The sequence below is a fragment of the Vipera ursinii genome (assembly GCF_947247035.1).
Source record: "Vipera ursinii genome assembly, chromosome: 2".
Classification (NCBI taxonomy): Eukaryota; Metazoa; Chordata; class Lepidosauria; order Squamata; family Viperidae; genus Vipera; species Vipera ursinii.
Window position 1 is genome coordinate 61,845,326 of NC_139513.1, and position 25,782 is coordinate 61,871,107.

At 38.4% G+C, this 25,782-nt stretch overlaps 1 protein-coding gene across 5 annotated transcripts in view; it reads left to right on the plus strand.

Moving 5' to 3' along the window:
* Positions 1–25,782, plus strand: part of IQSEC1 (IQ motif and Sec7 domain ArfGEF 1) — a 309,585-nt gene that overhangs the window by 122,390 nt on the left and 161,413 nt on the right. For 3 of the 5 annotated variants that reach the window (XM_083351704.1, XM_083351706.1, XM_083351708.1), the window contains exon 3: positions 23,020–23,064. The exons of the other annotated variants lie outside the window; for them this stretch is intronic. In XM_083351704.1, coding sequence (XP_083207830.1) covers positions 23,020–23,064 — 45 coding nt within the window. The remainder of the gene's footprint in view (positions 1–23,019; positions 23,065–25,782) is intronic. 5 annotated transcript variants of the gene reach the window in all.

Consider the following 25,782-nt stretch of genomic DNA (forward strand, 5'->3'; position numbering starts at 1 on the left):
CTTCAGGCTGGTGTCTTCGGTTTTGTGCTTGTGCGAGCGAAGCGTGATCGGAGCTGCCATCTCTCTATAAATACTGGTGGGGATGTGTGGGGTGCTGGCTTTGTTGCTGTAAGCAGATTGGTTGGCTGTGATGTTACATCATGATTGGTTGATGGGGTTATATTATATATGTGCCACATGCTTCTCCCAGAAGAAGGAAGCTAAAGCCTGATGATGACGGATGGGATTCCGTCGAAACGTTGCGCCTACACCTTTAGTTCTACGCGGGGAAAAACCTGAAAAACCAAGGATCCACATACAGGCACCCGCGAAAACCTCAGAATATATATATATATATATATATATATATATATATATATATATATATATATATATATATATATATATATATATATATATATATATATATATATAATAGTTGCCAGTCTTTTGACTCTTACACTGCAGTATTGGTTTATGGAATTCTTCACAATGATTACAATAGTATTTTAAAAAGCATTCATTAACTGGTTTAAGCAGCTAAAATAAACAAATAAAACAGAATAGGAGAGTTCCAATGAAAGAACAGGAAAAGAGTAAATCCATCTTGTCTTGTAATGTGCATTATTTATTTAACTCAAACCATCGTCCCTTTAACCTTCAGAATAGATCTGATAGCCAATGGGGCTTAACTACTCTAATTTAACTAGTTCTTATTGGCCTCTTTCTTAATTCATTAATGTTAAGATTGTAAGGTGCACCTGCTGCAAAGTTTATTGTAGATAGCACATTTAATTTACAGTGTATAGGGAACATTTAATTGACCATTTATTATTTTCTACAAGGACTCATAACCAAAAACTGATTCTGGAACATGCAGTTTATTACAGTAATAAAAAAGACTGTCCATCTGATTCTCTACAGAAAAAAAAATCTTCAAGACACAAAGTACTATGTTTTGGAGACAATATTCAAAGACCCAGCTCCCTTGAGAGGCTATAATGCTGGAAAATGTTGGAAGAAAGAGAAGAATTCAGCATTAAGGTAGATGGAGTTCCAGGTGCATTGAGAAGGGTTAAAGAAGGTCATCTAGGTCAGACATGTCAAACTTGCGTTGTCACGTGATGTTGTGCAACATATCAGGACGGTTTTGCCATTGCCGGCAATGGGGTGGGCGCAGCTTCTGCATGATGCATCCGGCCCACAGTCTGGCAGTTTGACACCCCTGATCTAGGTGGTTGCTAAGAGATAACATTGACTTTATGGTAAATATTCAACCACTGATGAATCATCTGCCATGCATCTAAGATTAAAATGTGGTGTTTTGTAATGCTAAGAATTAGATTCTAGGAATTTTAAACCTCTAATCTAATTTATAGATACCCTTTTATTTAATATAATTTTGAAAGTACAATAAGACAGTCATGTTATTCTGATACATTGCACTTCTTGTTAAAAATGTAAATATCACTAAAGTACTTAGAAAACACCTGGTAAAATGTTTTGATAAAAAATACATTGTTTATAATGCTAGCTTTTTATCTTTCGGCTTCATTGGGTGAATGGATTCATAGATAGGGACAAAAAATTTCTTACTCTCCCATTTTCTTTGTATTTATTTATTTCATTTATCTCCCATCACAATTAACACACCTTATTCAGGGGTAGGCAGCCTTGGCTCTTTTATGACTCGTGGACTTCAACTCCCAGAATTCCTGAGCCAGCTGGGAGTTGAAGTCCACGAGTCATAAAAGAGCCAAGGTTGCCTACCCCTGCCTTATATGATATAACTTCACTTGCTCCCTATGCAGAACTTACGGTTATACATAATGCCCTACTAATAATTGGTAACCATAAGTTTTTGAACAAGCAAGTCTGGGTCTGAGCAGTGCTAAAGCAGAACAGATGCATTCAGTTCACACTAAACCAAAAACAGAGAAAGCACACTTGTTTTATTATTATGAATGAGGGCAATTAGAAATTGAGTTGGTAAACATAATTACTGTGTTGGTAAACATAATTACTGTGATTATTATTAACAATATATTTCTCTAGATATACCTGCTAATTGGTCGCTCTGATAAATGATCTCTGGAGAGCCCGGGACAGGGGCCATTCCTCTGTCCTAGTCTTATTAGACCTCTCGGCGGCTTTCGATACCATCGACCATGGTATCTTGCTGCAACGCCTCAGGGGACTGGGAGTGGGAGGCACGGTTCTGCGTTGGTTCTCCTCCTTTCTCCAGGGTCGCTCGCAGTCGGTGCTGGCAGGGGGACAGAGGTCGACCCCGAGGCCTCTCGCTTGCGGAGTCCCTCAGGGGTCGGTCTTCTCGCCTCTCCTGTTCAACATCTACATGAAACCGCTGGGCGAGATCATTCGCAGCTTTGGAGTAGGGTACCATCAGTATGCTGATGACACCCAGCTTTTCATCTCAACTCCAAACAACGTCAGTGATGCCCTCGACGTGATGTCCCGCTGCCTGAAAGCGGTCCGGGAATGGATGGGGAGGAACAGGCTTCAACTGAACCCAGACAAGACTGAATGGCTGTACGTACCGGCAAGCCAGGATACTCAGAACATCCCATCCCTTAACATCGGGGACAAGTTACTACCCCCTGTTGATAGGGCCCGCAACCTGGGTGTCCTCCTTGACTCGCAGCTCTCCCTGGAAGATCACATAGGAGCTGTGACCAAGGGGGCCTTCTCCCGGGTTCGACTAGTTCGCCAATTACGGCCTTATCTGGACCTGGATGCCTTACGTACAGTCACCCATGCTCTTGTGACCTCTCGCCTAGACTACTGTAACGCTCTCTACATGGGGCTGCCCTTGAGATCCACTCGGAAGCTTCAACTGGTGCAAAGTGCAGCGGCACGGACACTCTTGGGAGCCTCCCGATACTCCCATATCACACCTCTCCTCCGTGCGCTGCACTGGCTTCCAGTTGCCTTCCGTGTGAAGTTCAAGGTGCTAACAATGACATACAAAGCCCTACATGGCATGGGTCCGGACTACCTACGGGAGCACCTTCTGCCAATGTCAGCACCCCACCGTCCTGTGCGCTCCCACAGAGAGGGCCTCCTCAGGGTGCCACCGCTCAAGGAATGTCGGCTGGTGGCCCCCAGGGGGAGGGCATTCTCAGTGGGTGCGCCAGCCCTCTGGAACAGCTTACCAACCGAAATCCGGATGGCCCCCGACCTCCGCACCTTCCGGCGCGACTTAAAAACTTACCTGTTCCAGCAGTCCGGCCTGGCCTGATAGCTCTAATTGGGGTCCCAGTTTGTTTTTACTATTGTTTTTTTCACTATTGTTCATTCTGTATACCTACCTTATTCTGTACACCGCCCCGAGTCCCTCGGGAGAAGGGCGGTTTATAAAAACAAACAAATAAATAAATAAATAAATAATAATAAACCTGACCAACTACATATCAATTCAGTTTTTAATTTCTGTAAGATGCTATTTTAAAAAATGCCTCTAAAATTATATTTATTGGTATCTTTAGAATCACAAGGACAATCTTTAAAATGTTTTACTTGGTGGACATAACATTTTTCTATCTTGTCATTAAAAATAATAACTAAAAACCCCCACCAGAATGCTGATTGGTAGGTGGCATACAAATGCTGATAAATAAATCAGTAAAAAATAAAATTTGTAAATGTAGTTGAAGAGCCTGTGATTTAGAGAAATAGGAAAGATTCATGGAGGGTTCAGGGTGACAAGTGTCTGTATTGTGAAATAGCAGATGTCTAAGTTCTTTCAGATGTTATTAAGAAGAAAGAAAAAAAACAGGGCTTCATGAAAAACAAACAGGCCATAGTTATTAATAGTAAAATTTCATAAGAATCAAGCTTGTTGTAGCTTATTAATAAGGCTGTTAAGTCATGTTGACCACCTTGCATTTCCTCCTTTGGCAAGATTTGAATTTGGCTAAAAACGATCATAGTTCTTGCCTTATGATTGTATCCTCACAAGATGGTTTTGCCTCTGGTTTCACTATAACAGGAGTGGCGAACCTATGGCATGCGTGCCACAGGCGGCACACGGAGCCGTCCCTGTGGGCACACGCGCCATCACCCAAGAGGGAGGCAGGGCCAGGCTGTCCCGCCCCCTCTCCACGTGCTTCTGCGCTCTTGCTCTCTTTCTCTCTGCACTGAGAGTCAGGGAGCAGCTGCAAGAGCTGGGCAGATCCGGGCTGGATGATGGAGGCAGCTGCAGCACGAGTCCAGTCAAGCCTCCAAAGTGATTTCACGCCCTCCTGATCATTTTACAATGCTCCAGCGGCCCAATCCTGGCATCGGAGGCCTGTAAAATGCTTCTGCTGCCCAGATCTAGGGCTGCAGAGTGATTTTGCTCTCCCCCCACTGGCTGATTTTGCAGGCCTCCAACGCCCGGATCGGGTCGCTGGAGTATTGCCCACTCGGTGGCCATGCCTCCGGCACCCAGCGATGCATAAGTGGGTTTCGGGTTGCAGTTTGGGCACTCAGTCTGAAAAAGGTTTGCCACCACTGCACTATAACTTTTTTTTAGGGGGTGGGGAAGTCATAGGTTCATTATGGTTATAGGTAATCCACTTGTATCAGTTTTATGTCAATGTTTAGTATAAGAACAACAACAAAATAATAATAATAATAATAATAATAATAATAATAATAATAATAATAATAACAACAACAACCAGTAAAGGTAAAGGTTCCCCCGCACATGCGTGCTAGTCGTTTCCGACTCTAGGGGCCGGTGCTCATCTCCGTTTCAAAGCCGAAGAGCCAGTGCTTGTCCGAGGACGGCTCCGTGGTCATGTGGCCGGCATGACTAGATGCCAAAGGCACACGGAACGCTGTTACCTTCCCACCGTAGGGGTCCCTATTCTTCTACTTGTATTTTTACGTGCTTTTGAACTGCTAGGTTGGCAGAAGCTGGGACGAGTAACAGGCGCTCACTCTTCTATGCGGCACTTGGGATTTGACCCGCCAAACTGCCGACCTTCTGATCGACAAGCTCAGCGTCCTAACCCACTGAGCCACCGCGTCCCTAATAATAACCATTAGTGCCAGTCAATTTGAGTGTTCAGTTGACTGAGTTTCATGTTTAATGAATAAAAGTTAGATGATGATGATGATGATGATGATGATGATGATGATGATGATGATAATGATGATGGAAGGTACCTTGGAGGTCATCTAGTCCAACCCCCTGCTCAGGCAGGAAACTCTATACCATTTCAGACAAATGACTGTCCAGTCTCTTCTTAAAAACTTCCAATGTTGGAGCATTCACAGCTTCTGGAGGCAGGTTGTTCCACTGATTAATTGTTCTTACTGTCAGAACATTAGTTCTAGGTTGCTTCTCTGCTTGGTTAGTTTCCATCCATTGCTTCTTGTCCTGCCTTCAGGTGCTTTGGAGAATAGCTTGACTTCCTCTTCTTTGTGGCAACTGTGTCTAATTCAACGTTTCTTAAAACTTTATCAATAATATAAGTTACAATAAAATTTAACTTTTTTCTGCTTTTTAACAAACAGTAGTGCTGCTCAACTGTATCAAAATTGGAAAAAGGCAACCATATGTGGAACATAATGATGTAAACTGATGTTTCTGCTGTTGGATATGAAAGGGCTATGAATAGGCTAATGATCGGAAGCAACTAATTTTGACGGTGTTTCATTGTAAAGTGATATAGTACCAACATATGAATGCTAGGGGGAGCTCTGATACAGCAGAGCTGTATCAGTTGCTTAATCAGAATTTTGTGATTGAGATTGCTTAGGTGTTAGGTGTTTTAATGAACATGTCCCAACATGTCCAACAATGAAAAAGAATGTAATTCTTATTTATCCTAATTGTTTTTATTTGGTTTAAAACACAAAGAACAATGTGATTAAAAATCAAAGGAAGCATTCTAATTACAGGGTGTCCGAGGTGCCTGCACTAATTCTTTCTTTGGAATTCAGGGAGTTGACCTGAGTGAATGTGGAACTTTATTGCAGTAGAAGCTGTCAGACTTAAGAAATCTGAAGTGTGTGTCTGTATGTGTTTGTGTTTATATGATGCTTGAGACAAAGGTATCCCAAGTTTAAATCTTTAGTCTTTGTAATAGGCTGCTTGCAGTCCTATCCCCATGTTGGCTAAATGATTCCATTATTCTTTGTTTAGAAAACATCCTTTCCTAAGCGTTCCCAAGCAACTTTTTTCCTGCTTTGCCAACTTCAGAAGGCACAGTCTAGTAGTCCCATTGGTTATAAAAATAATAAAATAGATTTGGGGTTATCAGATTTGATCTTCCAAAACTCTTTGCTTTTTGTAGTTGAATTTTTGGAGCTTTGATCTTATTGTCCTAGGCAGACCTGAGAGCTGCAGACTTTTTTACTGCTTATGTTGGTATTTAAGTTTAATAATGGTTTTATACAAAGAAAGTTTCAGATTATTATCTCAATTGTGTTTTTAGCTAGATTGATGAGTGGATTATGCAAAGTAAATGTTTAAAGCAACAAAGAGAACAAAATTAGTAGAATTTTAATATTTTTTTGCAATTTTTACGCATGGCTTTCCTGAGACTGAAAAATATTTCAAGGGATCCTGTAGGGTAAAAAGATTGAGGAAGGGTTGCCTGAGACAAAATTAAATATATGTTTTCTACAGATAGCTCAAAGACTTTTGTTGTATAAACTAGGATGCAAAAATCCAAACTGCTTTTACTGTCAGGGGAAATGGGAGGATTTCAACATTGGATTTCAGTGCCGTGCCTAACAATGTCTGTGTATGTGTATATTTTTGCAATACAGTAGAGCCTCAAAAGCAATTTCTAATACAGGTGGATATTTAAAAAATGGAAGGAACACACACAGAGACCTAAAACACTATTGATTTTTATTGTGAAAGCAAAGGAGCTGCGGGGGGGGGGGGATGACTTGAAACTGCCTCTCTCAAACTACATGAGCTGCAATGGACCACAAAACATTAAGTACTAATACTCTACTTCTGACATACAAAACAAAGACCCCACAGACTTGCTTTAATCACATCATGGGTTCTTCTATTTTTATACTGTCAGGAATAAACAGAAGAGATAAAACAGGACAAGCAAATGTTTATTTCCATTCCATATGGTGGCAAAGATTATTCACGTAGTGATTTCCACTGGCTTGCTTTCTTTTGGAATTACAAGGGAACAGTTATGTAAATTACTTAGCACAGAAAAATACTAAAAAGTGTTTCTTTTAAGTATGTATTAAGGCTATTTCCCTATACAAGTACTTATGCGTTCAAAGCACCATCTTAACCTATTAGTTTTATTCTTGTCTTCCATTCTATATTGTTTATACATTTCATACTTTTTATAATATTTAGACTAAGCATATTTCAAAGAATATTTATAGAGGAAATTCATGGCAAACTACATAAATACTATTCTCAATATATGAATCATGAACACCGTTTATACGCAGGCTCTGTTTGCTGCTACTTGGATACTTTTATTTAACAGCCTGTGCAAATTCTATTATTTTTTATGATACATCACTTGACTATATTCTAGATGCTTGCTTGCATGATTGCTTCCATGCTTGCTTATGTTCTATCAGAATAATAGAATAACAGACTTGGAAGAGACCTTGGAGGTCTTTTAGTCAACCCCCCCTGCTCAGGCAGGAAACCCTACACCAGAGTTCCCCAAGCTTTTCGGCTTTGCCAACCAGCGAGGGGGGAGAAGGGATGGTTCTGTGCAAGTGGCAGGCAAGCACACACATGCATCTCCATTTACGTGAGGAATGGGTATGCACACCTACCGCTCGAACAAATAGAGTATGAGCACACACGCTCGCCTGCTGCATGCACAAGCGGGCATGCATGCATGCATACATTCGCCCACACGTTCCGCAACCCGGTTCCAAAAGGCTCAAGGGCCAGTAGTGGGCCATGGCCCAGAGGCTGGGGACCCTTGCCCTACATCATTTCAGACAAATGGTTGTCCAATCTCTTCTTTAAAACCTCCAGTGATAGAGCACCCACAACATCCGGAGGGAAATCATTCCACTGATTAATTTTTCTCTTTGTCAAAAAAAATTATCTTTAGAGTTAGGTTTGTTCTCTCTTTGTTTAGTTTCCATCCATTGCACCTTGTTCAGGTCTTTTGGAGAATAGGTTGCCCCCCCATCTTCTTTGTGCCAGCCTTTTAGCTATTAGAACATTGCTATCATGTCACCCCTGGTCCTTTTTTCCCCTTTAAACTAGACATACTCAATTTCTGTAACTGTTCTTCGTATGTTTTAGTCTCCAGTCCCCCAAATCATCTTTGTTGCTCTTCTCTGCCCTCTTTCTAGAGTCTCGACATCTTTTTTTGTATCATGGTGACCAAAACTGGATACATTATTCCAAGTGTGGTCTTACTGAGGCATTATAAAATGGTACTAACTCTGACATGATCTTGATTCTGTCTCTCTTGTAATTGAGCCTAGAACTGTATTGGCTTTTTTGGCAGCTGCAGCACACTGCTGGCTCATATTTAAGTGATTGTCCACTAGGATTCCAAGATCCCTCTCGCAAGATCTACTATTGAACCATGTACTACCTATTCTACAACTGTGCATTTTATTTTTCTTGCCTAAATATAGAACCTTACTTTTCTCACTGTTGAATTTCATTTTGTTAGAGAGGGCCTAGTGTTCAAGTCTGTCAAGATCCTTCTGTATCTTGAACCTATCGTCTGGAGTGTTGACTATTCTTGCAAGTTTGGTGTCATCTGGAAATTTGATGAGTTCCTCTTCTATCGCCTCATTTAAATCATTGATGGAGATATTGAACAGTACTGGGCCTAAGACAGAGCCTTGGGGTTCCCCATTGCATACTTATTCCATGTAGATGCAGTTCCATTAAGGATTACATGCTGAGTGCGGTTGGTCAGCCAGTTACAAATCCATCTGGTGGTGATACTGTCTAACCCACATTTTTCTATCTTATCGAGTAGTAGGTTGTGGTCTACTTTATCAAATGCCTTACTGAAGTCCAAGGAAATTCAATCCATAGCATTCCACTGGGCCACTAATTTTGTCACATTGTCAAAAAATGCAGTAGGATTTGATTTGTCTGGCATGATCTGTTTTTGACAAACCCATGTTGGCTTCTGGTTATGTCTCTTTGCCTCTAGGTTTTTGCAGATTCGTTGCTTGATTATCTTTTCCAAAATTTTCCCAGGTACTAACATCAGGTTCATAGCTCTATAGTTTCCTGGATCCATTTTTTTTCTTGTTTTGAAGATGAGAACTATATGAGCCCTTCCCAAGTCATCTAGTAGTTTCCCAGTGTCCTAGGATCTTTGGAAGAGATGGTTCAGTGGTTCTGAGTGCATGTCTGCCAGTTCCTTCAGAACCTTGGGGATGTAATCCATCTGATCCTGGTGATTTGAATTCGTTTAGAGTGGATAGGTGTTGATTTGCATTCCTAATCTGCATTTTACAGCATTTTTTTAATATGCTGGACTGTTTTTTTTTCTTTTATGTAAAGACAGATACAAAAAATGGGTTAAACTATTCTCCCTGCTGCTCATCACCTTCTTGCCACTAGAAATGTTACAGATATTGCTGTGTGAAAATGTATCAATGGAAATCGCTCCTTCACTTTTTTCCTGGTACTAGTAATATGCCATCCCATTGATGTCCCCAGTGGAAGGGAAATCCTACAAACTTCAGAACATTCTCCCCTCATTTTTCCTCTTCTAAGGAAAACTTTTCAACAGGTATAACAAATATTTTATAAACTTATCACTTGAATTAAGTACATTCAAGGCAGTATCATTGTTGTTGTTGTTAGCTGCGAAGTCGTGTCCGACCCATCGCGACCCTATGGACAACATTCCTCCAGGCCTTCCTGTCCTCTACCATCTTCTGGAGTCCATTTAAGTTCACGCCTACTGCTTCAGTGACTCCATCCAGCCACCTCATTCTCTGTCGTCCCCTTCTTCTATTGCCCTCGATCTTCCCCAGCATTAGGCTCTTCTCCAGGGAGTCCTTCCTTCTCATTAGGTGGCCAAAGTACTTGAGTTTTAGCTTCAGGATCTGGCCTTCTAAAGAGCAGTCAGGATTGATCTCCTCTAGGACTGACCGGTTTGATCGCCTTGCAGTCCAAGGGACTCGCAGGAGTCTTCTCCAGCACCACAGTTCAAAGGCCTCAATTCTTTGGCGCTCAGCCTTTCTTATGGTCCAACTTTCACTACCATACATTGCAACTGGAAAGACCATAGCCTTGACTATACGCACTTTTGTTGACAGGGTGATGTCTCTGCTTTTTAGTGTGCTGTCTAGATTTGCCATGGCTTTCCTCCCCAGGAGCAAGCGTCTTTTAATTTCTTGGCTACAGTCCCCATCTGCAGTGATCTTGGAGCCCAGGAAAATAAAATCTGTCACTACCTCCATTTCTTCCCCATCTATTTGCCAGGAATTGAGAGGGCCAGATGCCATGATCTTGGTTTTCTTAATGTTAAGTTTCAACCCAAGTTTTGCACTCTCCTTCTTCACCTGCAACAAGAGGCTCTTTAGTTCTTCTTCACTTTCTGCCATTAGAGTGGTATCATCTGCATATCTTAGGTTGTTGATATTTCTTCCGGCAATCTTAATTCCAACTTTTGATTCATCTAGCCCTGCCTTTCTCATGATGTGCTCTGCATATAAGTTAAATAGGCAGGGCGACAGTATACAGCCTTGCCGGACTCCTTTCCCAATTTTGAACCAATCAGTGGTTCCGTGTCCAGTTCTCACTGTTGCTTCTTGACCCGCATATAGGTTTCTCAAGAGACCAATAAGATGGTCTGGTACTCCCATCTCTTTAAGAACTTGCCACAGTTTGTTATGATCCACACAATCAAAGGCTTTAGCATAGTCAATGAAGCAGAAGTAGATGTTTTTCTGGAACTCTCTAGCTTTCTCCATGATCCAGCGTATGTTGGCAATTTGATCTCTAGTTCCTCTGCCTCTTCGAAATCCTGCCTGCACTTCTGGTAGTTCTCGATCCACATACTGCTGAAGTCTAGCTTGTAGGATTTTAAGCATGACTTTACTAGCATGAGAAATGAGTGCAATGGTGCGATAGTTTGAACATTCTTTGGCACTGCCTTTCTTAGGAATTGGAATGTAAACTGATCTTTTCCAATCCTGTGGCCACTGTTGAGTTTTCCAAATTTGCTGGCAAATTGAGTGTAGCACTTTTACTGCATTGTCTTTTAAGATTTTGAATAGCTCAGCTGGAATACTGTCACCTCCACTAGCTTTGTTGTTGCTCAGCTTTTCTAAGGCCCACTTCACTTCACATTCTAGGATGTCTGGCTCGAGGTCAGTGACCACCTCATTGTGATTATCAGGGACGTTAAGCTCATTCTTGTATAGTTCTTCTGTGTAATTTTGCCACCTCTTCTTAATCTCTTCTGCCTCTGTTAGGTCCCTGCCATTTTGGTCCTTTATCATGCCCATTTTTGCATTAAACGTTCCCTTCATTTCTCCAATTTTCTTGAAAAGATCTCTGGTCCTCCCTATTCTATTGTTTTCTTCTATTTCTTTGCACTGTTCATTTAAGAAGGCATTCTTATCTCTTCTAGCTATTCTCTGGAATTCTGCATTCAATTGGGTGTATCTTTCTTTTTCTCCCTTGCCTTTCGCTTCCCTCCTTTCCTCAGCTATTTGCAAAGCTTCCTCAGACAGCCATTTTGCTTTCTTGCATTTCTTTTTCTTTGGGATGGTTTTGGTTGCTACCTGTTGTACAATGTCACGAACCTCTGTCCATAGTTCTTCAGGCACTCTGTCTATCAGATCTAATTCCTTAAATCTATTTGTCACCTCTACTGTATCTTCAACAGGGATATGATTTAATTCATACCTGACTGGCCTAGTGCTTTTCCCTACTTTCTTCAGTTTAAGCCTAAACTTTGCAAGGAGAAGCTCATGGTCTGAGCCACAGTCAGCTCCTGGTCTTGTTTTTACTGACTGTATAGAGCTTCTCCATCTTTGGCTGCAGAGCATATAGTCAATCTGATTTCTGTGTTGACCATCTGGTGATGTCCATGTGTAGAGCCGTCTCTTGGGTTGTTGGAAAAGAGTGTTTGCTATGACCATCGTATTCTCATATACCTGTGTGGCTCTTTAGCAAAATAATGCTGCCCACTCATTCATCTTCTGTAGTTTTATTTCTTGTTCCCATTATATTGTAAAATATTATTGCACTGATTTTGCTGTAGAACACTTACAAAGTGCAACACAATTTCTTGCATGAGTGATAACTCCATAGTGTATATACTCTAAGTAAGCAAGCTGTATTGCAACATTTTAAGTGATGTAGGGTAATTTATTTCACTTCCATGTGGTATGAATCACTGGAAAATATTTCATTTCTAAGCTGACTGAATTCTCCTGGCCCTCCACTGTCCCCATCCCCCCTCTGCAAGTCCTATTGTTATGTCAGATTTAAAAGCTCTGCTGGGAAGATCATAACAAGCTGATTGAAATGTTTGGACTTTTGTGGCTGGATTTCGTATGTTTGATGGCAAGACCCTTTCCAGTTAATTTTACTTCTAAATTACATTTGCTACATCAATATACTTACTGTTGTGGTTTTGAGATAGAAAACAGACAAAACCATATTCACTTCTATGAAAGTCTTCTAAAAGATCCATGTTATCAGCAAGAGGTGTCTCTGTCATCCTTTACTTTTCTATTAAATTTCATGTATTTTAGAAATCCATTTAATTCCTTCCCTTGATAATCTCTATGTGTAAAATGCATGTGTGCATGCTTGTGTGTGTGTGCCCTCAGGTCAGTATTGACTCCTAACAACTGCCTGGACAAATCTCTGTAGTTTTCTTGGCAAAATTTCAGGAGTAGTTTGCCCTTGCCTCCTTCCTAGCGTTGAGAGAGAGAGAGTGACTGGTTCTTGACATCGAACTGGTTCTTGACCTATATTGGGGAATTCTTATAATTTCAGATGAAACACAACTATGACCAGACTTCTGTAATTCTCAGAATTTATTAGGCAGGAGTCCCCTCCCTCATCCTGCTAAGTAGGGTGGGCTGAAAAATAAAATCAAGCAGAAGGCTGTAAAAATATTTTAGGGGCCACAAATATAAACATTTCAGTTACTGTTTGCTCTAAGTCTGTACTCTATTCGCATTGGGTTTCCTGGAACCCTAGAGAGTCATCCAGGATTCAACATGACATTTTCTGTTTACATTGTATGAAATATATTATTGCAACATACTCATAGTTTATTTTGTTTAAATAAAATGTATTACATAAAGCATATTTAATAATGGATTCTGTACAGTTAATTTTCACATTGCGAAGAGTTCCCTAGGTATCTCAAGTTTGAAGACCACTAAGAAAAAAGACAGTGTGTTTCCCTGGATTGTGTTTATTGTTTTATTTTCACCGAAGAGGAAAAGTGCTAACCAGTACAATTGAGTGTTGTTGTCAAGCAATAACATCCTGCATTCTCTTTTTTAATGCCCTTGTTAAACCCTTTGCATAAAATTTGATAATTAACAATTCTTTGCATTAGCTTTCTTTGAAAAGTAATTTGCAAGTTGGATGTTATTTTGAATTAATTAGTTAATCCTCATCTTATTATTTTTTTAGAAAACTTGTAATCCTTTCCAAAGGGGTATTCTCCCTCTAGTTAGACATATGATAACTGTTCCTTGTGTATTCATATTTTTCCCCAATTAGCTTTTCAAGGAAATAGGAAGCTTCAAATATTTAATTAAGTATTTTTGGTAAGAGACCCAGTCTGGTATAGTGGCTAAGGCACCAGACTAGAATCAGGAGACTGCAAATTCTAGTCCCAACTTTGGCACAAAGTCTGTTGGGTAAATTGGTGCCAGTTGATTTCTCCCAACCCTAGGAAGCAGGCAAGGACAAACCACTTCTGAAATCTTGCCAAGAAAACTGAAGAATGGTCCAGTAATTAACATTTACTCAAAATCACACCCAAATCCAACTTCATAACTGTTTAATTTTTAGAAGCAGTGTATACTGAGCCTAGCCTGAACTGGGTTACAGGTTACTCCTATTCTATTCTATTCTATTCTATTCTATTCTATTCTATTCTATTCTATTCTATTCTATTCTATTCTATTCTATTCTATTCTATTCTATTCTATTCTATTTCTATTCTATTCTATTCGGTTAATGTGCTCAGAATGTCTGGTTCTGAATCTTTGTAAACTACTTATTCAGAGTTGTTACAAACCCTGGCAATACATTAGCCAGAGAAAAATAAGGAAAAAATAATAAAACAGTATTTATATTGTTTATTTAAAGCAACACTATGGGAACATGGAGGAATGACAGATATAATGACAGTGCTCCCCTCAAATCAGAGGGATCCTTCTACCCAGGCAATTATTGGTAAGCCCAAATAATAGTATCCAGACAGACAGAATGCTCATGGGATGCAGAAATATTCTCATCCTCACTATAGACTTTTCAGAGTGGTTTTGGCTCATCTTCATTTTATTTGTTTGTGCCTGTGTTAGATTTATAGTCTGGCTTTTCTCCAGGAACTGAAGACAGCTTGTGTTGGGATCTCACTTCAATTTTTTCCCCACAGTTACAGCCCTGGTGAGCAGGTTAATCAAAGAGACAGGTTTAGCTGATGATAAACTTGAATTTGAAATTCCACTCTTAGTCCAAAAACTTAAGCACTGGCATATTGGCATCTATTGTAGCCCTCAACACATTTAGTCTGTCACAAGCCTCAGCATGTTTATTACTTATAAGTATTTCTTCCTCACAATTCCCAACATATTAGGAAACGTATATCCTCCCTTTGCACAAAATCACTCTCAACTATTGGTTCAGTTATTTATACTGTAAGATCTATTGTCAATGCAAATCAAATGTTCCTCTAATAAAGCAAAACTATAGATATGTCCTTTTAAAAAATTATGTTGAAAATTATGTTGAAAACCTCTTACCAGTTTCTATGAGCTTTAACTTGCACTTTCTCCATAGAAGCTTCATTGTTCCTGCAAATGTTAACCTATTTGCTGAAAAATGAACAAGATATATCCATTGTGTGTCCCTTAGCTAGACTGAGGGAGAATTGAACTCTGTTTTTCTAATCTAACTCTGGATGTAGATAACAAGTCAGTCTGAAATATTTCTGGAATAGACATGTGCAATGTTTGAATCTAAAGTAGGCATGGACCTTTACTATCAACAATTCCTTAAAAAAACTGATTATTTTTTTTGATCCCACATGGTAGCTGTATTAGCTTTGGAAATATATGTTTGAATCAAAGGGCATTAACAAAATAACAACACATGGGTACATTCCTTTACAACCTTTTTAGAGCCTCCTTAGTTAAAATGGGTATTTTCCTGAGTCTGCATGACTATAGTGGAAGCCTGGGAAAATACATGAGTTCTTTAAAGAGCAGCTGAGAAATTCAGGAAAGGGTGTCCGTGCTGTATGCAAACTCTTGCCCAGAACAAATGCTGCACCACTCTATTGTGAAATGAAGTAATCTAAATTAGATGGCAGTTAGAGCTTGGAATTGGAGGGCCCTAACTACATTTAATTATAAGATGAAAAATAACTATTTGAATAAAGCTCTGGCATTTATTCTCCTTTACACTGAGCAGTTGAGACTACATCTACAGTGTTATGCGTGGTTTTGTGCACCACATTTCCAAAAAGCTATTCACAATTTAGAATAGATCCAGATGAGAGCAGCATGGATCATACAGGGACTTGAAGTTATGCCTTAAGGGTACAGCCTTAAGGCACTTGGGATATTCAATCTGGAAAAAAGAAAACAGAGAAGACATATCAGTGTTTTTACTGATATTGACTGAGAGAATGCTAGAAGGGAAATGGAAATAATTTTCTTTGCCACAGAAACTAGAAATATTAAGTATAAATTGCAGAACCCAGATTTTTCATTTAAATAGTAGGAAAAATATAACAATAAGCTTTGCTTAATAGTAGGATAATTTACATACAAAGGTTGTGGGTTCTCTGTCTTTATAGGCTTATGAAAAGTAGTTGAATGCTACTGTTTTTGATAGATTGGACTGTTTTTTCCATTTGTGTAAAGACGGATGCAAAAAACAAGTTAAGTAGTTCTGCTTTCTCCCTGTTGCTTGTTACCTTCTTGCCACTTTCTCCCACTAATGGACCAATCGTTTCCGTAACTTTTTCTTGTTTTTTACATGTTGAAGTATTTTTTTTTCTTTTTCTTTTTGTTATTTTTGACTTTTGTCACAAGCCTTAGTTCATTTTAAGCCTTAGCTTTCCTCGCCTCATCTTTGCAGGCTCGGGCTATTTGCTGATATTCTGCCTTAGTTATGTCCCCCTCTTTCCACTTTTTATACTTGTCCTTTTTGTCTTTGTTTTAGCCTCCAGTCCCCTAATCATCTTTGTTGCTTTTCTCTGTACTCTTTCTAGAGTCTTCACTTATTCTGGGGTGAGGAACCAACTAGAAGGTAAAATCTCCTTCATGTCAAGCTAGAGTTCTGGTGACTTTATAGTCAAATCCATATAATTTGGCAACAGTATGAAGAGGTTTGCCATTGCTTTCTTTGAAGAAACAAATCCAGATTTGTCTGACTGAGTCACATGGACAATAGCTTTAATCAGTCAATGATTCAGCACAGCAGTGGGCATTTATGTTACACAGGCAAAGGAAGATGCTATTGATAGCATACGATGCTATTTATAAACCTTGGTTTTTGATAAAATAGTTCTGACTAATAGTTGACTATAGAGAGGGAAGCTTGAAAATGCTATGATTCAGACTTAATTTCAGTATGGGATTAATAGGACATCTGTGTTTTTTGTCTGTGGCTTTCTTTATATTAAATTGGCCAATAATTTTTCAAAAGTTTGAAGTAGAACTATAAAACCAAATATAAAAAGATGAAATACATATCATTTTCCATTTTTACCATTTATGAGTCATCAGGTAGATAAATGTCTCAAAAATATTGCAAAGTGCATCAATTTAACTACGCTATAATGCCATCATTTATAATGAAAGCCACAATATTAATAGGAATTCAAAATAGATTTTGAGCTTACTTTGTATGTTGTAAATTGGTCTTGCTTATATTCTTGAGGCAGACCTGGTTCTTTAAACACATCTGTTGATAGTTAAATCTCTGTGACGTGGGAAATTTTAGCTAAAATGTGCTTGTGAAATCATTTTCCACTGAGATTCTAGCTGTTTTGACTTAAAACACTACTTGCTGTAATATTTCAAGCAGATGTCCTTGCTTTGTCTTGTAACTTTTTATCTCATTAACTTATAAAGGCAATATCACACTTTAGCAAAAGTATACTTTCATGATGTGGAAGTGCACTTTCTGTGGAGAGGGTTTAGGCTGCTGGGTTATGCTTCACACTGATAGTAGTCTCGTTTCCAGGCAAATAGTCTATCAGTAAAGCTGTTTTTAAAAGAGAAACTTTAACTGTATAAACAAAATAATGTCTCCTTTGAGTAAATTTCAAGTTATGATGACTGTGGATATATCTACTTAATTTTCTTAGCAAAAATATAAAAATAATTTGCTATTGGCTTCTTATGGAAGGGTTTATAATATACTAGAGTAACCGAAGCCCTAGGATGCCTTTTAGTCTCTCTTCCAAAAACAAAATCAGGCCAGAATTAAAAGAATTATTAATCATTTACAGAACCTACATATACTTTTCATCTTCTTTTGCTTCTAAAAGAGAAAGTGCTTGTTTTATATTTGTGGTCTAATTCTCAGAGGTACTAAAAAAAATTGCACAGGGTCACTGTCAAGGCTCTACCGAGGTGATCAGCTAATCAGTCCAATTTAATATCTAATTTGCATGTCTTCATTATATACAGTGAAGTGCCATTTAATGAGGTTGGCGGAAAGATGTTTAAATATTATAGAAGCAATCTAGAGTATTCATAGTACAGTTTTATTTATAGCTTTATATATTATAATGCAGGCAAGACGTATCTGCAAGTAAACTAAGTTCATCCTTTTCAATTCCCATGTCACAAGTTAACAAAAAATTGCAAGATAATAATAATAATTATTATTATTAATAATAATAATAATAATAATAATAATAATAATAATAATAATAATAATAATAATAATAAAAGTTGGAAGGGATCTTGGAGGTCATCTAGTCCAACCCCCTGCTCAGGCAGGAAACCTTATACCATTTCAGGCAAATGGCTGTCCAGTCTCTTCTTAAAAACCTCCAGTGTTGGAGCATTCACCACCTCTGGAGGCAGGTTGTTCCACTGGTTAATTGTTCTAACTGTCAGGAAGTTTCTCCTTAGTTCTAGGTTGCTTCTCTCCTTGACTAGTTTCCATCCGTTGCTTCTTGTCCTGCTTTCAGGTGCTTTGGAGTTTTGTCACTTGGTCAAAGAATGTAATAAGATTTGTCTGGCATGATCTGTTTTTGACAAACCCATGTTGACTTTTAGTGATGACTTTGTTCGCATCAAGGTGTTCGCTGATTTGTTGTTTGATTATCTTTTCCAGAATCTTCCCAGGTATTGAGGTCAGGCTGATAGGTCTGTAGTTTCCTGGATCTATTTCCTGGATCACCATTATTAACTTCTCCTGGATCATAGTGAAAGCAAACAAAAAGAATCAAAAGTGCCTGAGCTTGCATTTAAAATGATAATTTTGTTAGCTACAAGATATTTTGGAATACTTTTTTCCTAAAGTAGAATTAAATATTTTTGCAGACTTTGTACTCCTATGCATTTAAAAATATAGTCCCCTTTTAGGCAAATTGGAAATTAGAAAAATAACTCAAAACTTAAGTTTTGTTAGGGTTTTTTAAATTAGTTTCCAAAATCAGGATTAAGTCTTTAATTGTTTCTGCATTGCCCCACAGAATAACAGAGTTGGAAGGGACCTTGAAAGTTCTTTAGTCCAACCCTCTTTCAAGCAGGAGACTCTATAGCATTCCAGACAAATGGTTGTCCAATCTCTTTTTAAAAGTCTCCACTTATTAATTGATCTCACTGTCAGGAAATTTTTCCTTAGTTCCAGATTGGACAAGCTTTGATAAGCTTCCATCCATTACTTTTTGTCCTCCCCTCAGGTCTTTGAAGACTAGGTTGATCCCCCTCTTCTTTGTGGCAGTCCCTTAGATATTGGAACACTGCTATCATGTCACCCCTAGTCCAGGGGTAGACAACCTTGGCTCTTTTATGACTCGTGGACTTCAACTCCCAGAATTCCTGAGCCAGCAGGCTCAGGAATTCTGGGAGTTGAAGTCCACGAGTCATAAAAGAGCCAAGGTTGCCTACCCCTGCCCTAGTCCTTCTCTTCATAAGACTAAACATATCCAGTTCCATTTAGTTATCCATTTAGTTCAAAATTGTTCCCTCTTGGTTCATTCATTGTTTTTTAGAATTCAAACTTTGAATGTCTGGAAATGAAATAAGATTTTGGAGATGAAGTGGGGTTAAGTGTTTGCAACTGAAGTACCAGCCTGGCTGAGGGAGGGCTCTTTCACCTTTAAGTCAAAACTTCTTTCTTTTTGCTTCTGGTCCTGTAATTGTTTCCTAAGCTGAGGACATTGTCAAGTCTTATCTACAAAGCAGGATCAGGGAAGCAAGAATCATACTTGTCTTCCATCATCAAAATAGGTTTCTTGATTATTTTCCCCCAAAAAACTGCTTGTGTGACTGACACTGAATCCGTTTCCTTGGTAAGCCGGTAACAACCTCTCCCATCTGCTGCTTATTTGTGTCTAGAGACTTTCTTCAATCTCAACCTCAGTGCAATCTGTCATAGGCATACTGTATCAACTGACTTTTATGGTAGACATCCCTGTTCTTTTTAGAAAGAGCTTAAATTCCTCTCGTTTTAAAAAGGTGTAATTTTAAAATAACAGTAAAGGAATTATAATGCCAGAATACCAAAACTTAAAAGACTAAGTGGAAATTGTTTATAATATTGTGGCTTCTTTCACATGATGATTCTCCATATTGAGGTAGACTGTGTGGTTCCATGAGAGAACATATGCAGCTGGATTGGATATTTATTTCTTTTTTATTTCTAATTTACATTTTAAGGGCAACCGACTGGTTGATGAGTCTAGACAATGTACAAAATTAAAAACATATAAAATAATATGTATCAACAGAAAAATAAGATGGTTGTCCTAGCCAAAGAGACAACTAGTAAAAACCCTACAGGTAAACTTCGACTTATGACTGGTTACCTAGTGACCATTAAAAATTACAACAGACTGCCAACAGGTACTGATGACCATGTCCTCCCCAACACATGAGCACATTCTGGCAGTCAGCAACTGGCTCGCATTTATAGCTACTTGCAAGATTCAGCAGTCATGTAACTACAATTTATAAATTTTTGCTGAAAACCAGTGTTTGTTTGTTTGTTTGGCAAAAATAGCCCATAGCAAACAATGGCGTTTGCTTAAGAACCAAAGTGTTCACTTAATGACCATGGATTGACTTAATGACTGTGGTCATTCACTTAGCGACCATTACAAGAAGAGTTCATAAAATCGGATCTGTCATGTGGGTGACCCACTTTGTGCCTGTCAGGACTTACGACCATGAATGGGCAGGCTCCATTATAGTAAGTCAGACATGTCAAACACAAGGCCCGGGGGCCGGATCCGGCCTGCAAAGTGGTTTCATGTGGCCCGCAAAGCCATCCTGGAAACAGTGAGGGAACGGTCTCCACTGACTTGGCCCTGGCCCAGAGACCCTCCTTCTGCCAGAGACCCTCAGATCTGTCCCACTCCTGCCCAGGCCCCCATAGGCACCCTTGATGCGAATGATGTAGAGCTGGCCACGCTCACCCAGTAGGCCATATGCACTCTAGCCACACCCACCCAGGCCACACCCACCCGGCCCCCTGAGGGCAACCACAATGCTGATGCGGCCCTCAATGAAATTGAGTTTGACACCCCTGTTGTAAGTGAAGGTCTGGTAGTAATAATAATTTGCATGTTGCAATTGTTTCTCCAGAATAAGAAACAGCTTTCATTTTCACTTTCCAGTGATTCAAAATATTAAGGTGAATGAGAAGGCAAGTTTCATCTTTTATCTCTTGTCTCTGTATTGCTACTCTGGCCTTTGGTTTTTTTAGAACTTCAGAAAAAAAATTAAGTGGTATTACAAACTAAACTGTGTAGACCATGTTATACAGTTGTTGTCCCCAAAGAAACTCAGAGGTCTATTGACAGATCAGAAATTTTTGGGTTTCCGTTGAGTTGAAAGGCATAGGAAGGTAGATTTTCCTTTTTTAAAAAACAGGTTTTCTTGTTTCATTATTTTACTTGTCTATAATAGAGATAGACTGAAGACTGAGATTTAAGTCCATCCTTAACCATTAAAGTGGATCACCATCCAATATGTTACAGCCCAGTCTACATTTACAGAACTGGAGTTGTAAGGGATAAAAAAGGGAGGATACACATTATTTAGAGTGTTGAAAAAGGCAAAAGACATAAATCTGTTCATTTGTGCATTTGATCAAATATTATTTGAATCAGATTACTTTTATACTGTTTTAATGCCGTTGGAATTAAAATTTAGATGTAGATGTAAATGCAGAATTTACCTTCACTGTACTGTACTGATTAGAGGGCTAGAGTGGTATCATTGGACAATCAGTTCTGGGAACATCTTTGAATTTGAAAAGAGTGTAGCAGGAACAACTAAGGAAAAATGATTTCATTCTCACAAAATACAACTGTTCACTAGTTTTCGGATGAGATGGTAGGAATATTTATCCTAATTTAAACTATTTATGAAAACAACTTAAAAATGTGTGAACATGTTTTATGTGTGTAGGTGCATTTAAACTGTAAACTGTGGTGTATTTATATATGCATCTGCATGAGAGTGTTTGACAGCTGTCTGCGTAATCACAATGTTTTGATCATCTTACCAGAGAGTTAGCTAAATTATGTGTTCCTAGTTCAGGTCCAGTCTTTCAACTGAACCATGCAAAACAGATTTCCCCTTCTAAAGTAAAATGAAATACCAGGCTTTAAAGCAGCTGATCTATAAAGATCCATCTGTTCCTATGGTGAAAGGAAATATAATTGCATTTTTAACCATTTAATAGAAATGTCAAGAGAGAAAAGGAGATAGATATAAGTTAATGCAATATTTTAGCAATGTATTAATAAAAAGAACAATTCTAAAATGCTTAAGGCTTCTTCTCGGAAATTAATTACAATATGATTAGAGTTTGCACATGTGAAATTATAGAATATAATAAAAATCTTCAGATTTAGTATTATAGTAAAGGCATAATATGAAGTTCTAATTATGTATAGTTTACTTTCTCTTTTCTGCTTTTAAACTGTTTATACAGTATTGCTTTAATGAGTATAGATCTTTATATTAAAGGTAAAGGTAAAGGTTCCCCCGCACATGCGTGCTAGTCGTTTCCGACTCTAGGGGCCGGTGCTCATCTCCGTTTCAAAGCCGAAGAGCCAGCGCTTGTCCAAGGAGGTCTCCGTGGTCATGTGGCTGGCATGACTAGATGCCAAAGGCACACGGAACGCTGTTACCTTCCCACCATACTGGTTCCTATTTTTCTACTTGCATTTTTACGTGCTTTTGAACTGCAAGGTTGGCAGAAGCTGGGACGAGTAACAGGCGCTCACTCACTTTATATTAGGACATGCTAATTGGTTCTGCTGAAATTACATCCATTTGAAGATTTGGGGAACAACATGTAAACAGAGAAATATGATAGCTATCAATCAAACTACGTATATAAAATGTAACAATAATGCGGGTATATGTATCTCACTGTAGAATGATAATAGAGAGTCATTAATTATAAATACTTCAGATTTCAAATATTTATAAAAATGATGTTAAACAATAATACTTTTTGTGACCTTTTGTATATGACAGTTAAAACTTTTATTTAAAAATGAATTTTAATATTTTAAAATATATATTACAATATATAGATGATTTGATGGATAATTTGTATAAAAAAATAAATAAGTTTATCTAATACTATACATTTAATATTCTTGTATTTTTTTACAACTATCTCAGGACTTCCTTGGAAACAAGAAAAAGCCTTTCAACTGATCCACGCAGGTAAAATATATCAAATATTTTTTTAAAAAAAGATGGAGTAGTAGAATTAATTTCAATAATCATGAACGTCATACAAGTTCAATATAATATTGACAATAAATTTCACTGTCATCAGCACAAATAAAGCCAAACTTACAGTCCTTTCTCTCAATGTGTTATGGAGAGTCATTTTGTAGAACAGGATATAAGCTACTATGGACACTAATGAAAAGGTGAGTGGAGTGTTATGAATCTGAAAAATTATGGTAAGGCAGCTTTCCATGTTTTTTAGGCCAGAGGTCCCCAACCTTGGTCACTTTATGACTTGTGGACATGCTGGCTGAGGATTTCTGGGAGTTGAAGTCCACAAGTCATAAAGTGGCCAAGGTTGGAGACCCCTGTAATTTAAGACACTGCAGTATTACCCATAGTAATCCTAAGAAATGGTTGAAATGTACTGTAGTAAATTGCCATACGAGAAAGGAATCTCCCCACAAATCATCTACAGACTGTTATTACAAATAATTCCTCCACTGTAGTGGGAAATTCAACTTAGAAAAGAAGATGCTTCTCAGATGACCTTAAATATAGCCTGTGCTTTTTTTAAAAAATAAAAATCAAAATAATAATTTAATAAAATTCTATTTGAAGAATGTTCTGCTGAAGCTGTGTTTCATTAAATCAAACATATTAGCAGGCAGTATGTTTAAAATGGTTCACATTATTGCAAAACATGCTGCAGAAATCAATTGGAACACGGTGTTTTTCAATAGAATCTATTGAAGTGGTTTGTCATTGAGATATAAATAATCTCGTGGACTTCATTTTCTGTAACTAAAGGAGTGGAGGAGAAAGTTTGTGTTTGACAGTGTTAGAAGACACTGTGTGCAGTCATTGTCAATAAAATCCCATCATCCATTGACCCCTTAAATAACTTCTTTTTGTCCAATGGCCTTTCTTCATTTAAGAGAGGAATGTCAAACTCGCGACGTCACGTGACGTATTGGGACTTTTTCCCCATTGCCGGCAATGGAGTGGGCGCAGTTTCGGCGTGACGCATCTGGCCCAAGGACCGGCAGTTTGATATGCCTGATCTAAGATATACTTTTCATTTAGTCTTTTTCGAAATTTACTCTGACAGTGTTCCGTTGCAGCACAGGTTATACAGTCTATCCCAACTATCTTCTTAATAGTCAGACTATTTTGGCATAATAAAGGTTTTTTATCTATCTGTATGAAAGGTTTGAAAAAACAGGAAATGAATCAGCAGTCTTTTGAAATGCTAACATTGCTCCAAACATTCATGCTGCATTTTTTGAAGTTAATGATTACATAACTACAGGTTGTCCTCAACTTACAATTTTCATTTAGTCAATATTTGAAGTTTCAGTGGCACTACAAAAAATAACTTATTATCAGTCCTTACACTTATAACCATCTCATGGTCACATGATCAAAATTTTGGTGCTTGGCAACTGGTAGGTGTTTATAAAGGATGCATATCCTAGGATCACATAATCATCTTTTGCAACTTTCCAGCTGACTTCTAGCAAGCAAAGACAATGGGAGAAGCCAGATTTGCCTAATAACAGGATGATTCACTTAATAGTTGCAGTTATTTGCTTAAAAACCACATAAAATTGGGTGTGACTCACTTAACAATTGCCTTGCACAGCAAGAGAAATTCTGGCCCCAATAGTACAGTAGTTGTAAGGTGAAAATTACATGTACAATTAACTTTTGTGTTGTTAATGAGGTACAGTGTATGCGTGAATGGTAAATACATATTAGAAAAAGAAAACTATCAATTTTAAAAATGGTGAATGTTTCCAGATGGTAAAACAACATTTCCTGCATAATTTTTAAGCTCTAATCTAATTCAGTATTGTTACAGTGATTTTGAATATTGCTTTATCCATCTGTAGTCTAGTGAAAATCAAGCCATATTTCTTTGTAGTAAAGAGAACAGAATTGAAATTGGGAAAACTTGCATTGGATCTTTTGTCTACAAAGGTGAATTTATATTTGTGATTAACGGATATCACATAAAAGAGGAAGCTCCTGTATCCACATCAGTGCAAATTTTCAACCCTAAATTTTGCTGTTAGATTTATATTCATTCCTTTGTTCTATGGATGGCATGTCTATGTGCTTAAACCATGTATTTGCAATTTTTCTAATCAGATACTCTCTAAGCCAGGGGTGCCCAATCCCTGGGCTGTGGTCCACTTCTAGGCTTTGAGACGTTCAGAACCAGGCTGCGGAAATATTGGGCTAGTGTGCATGCATGCACATCCTCACTTGCATGAGCAGTGGGAAAGCATGTGCTCACATGCTCCATTTGCATGAGCAATGGGCACATGTGTCTGTTACCTCACACAAATGGAACTGCATGCACACACGGGCTTGCCTGCCCCTCACACGAAACCATCCCCTTGCTGGTCCACAAAACCAGAAAGGTTGGAGAATTCTGCTCTAAGCAATTTAGATTCTTATTCTTTCCATGTCTCTAGCAAGCCAATTGTGTTTTCTTTACTCTCTTGTTATGTTTTCAACCAACCATTTATGCCACATAACAGAATAATTGCTCCAAATCACATTCAGAGTGCTGTGAATCTTTTCACAGACTTATCTCTGGTTCTTCCATTATCACTGGAGCATGACATGCAATTACCAGCACTCTACCAATTTCTATTTTCATATTCATATACAATAACCTGGATTATACCAGTTCATACT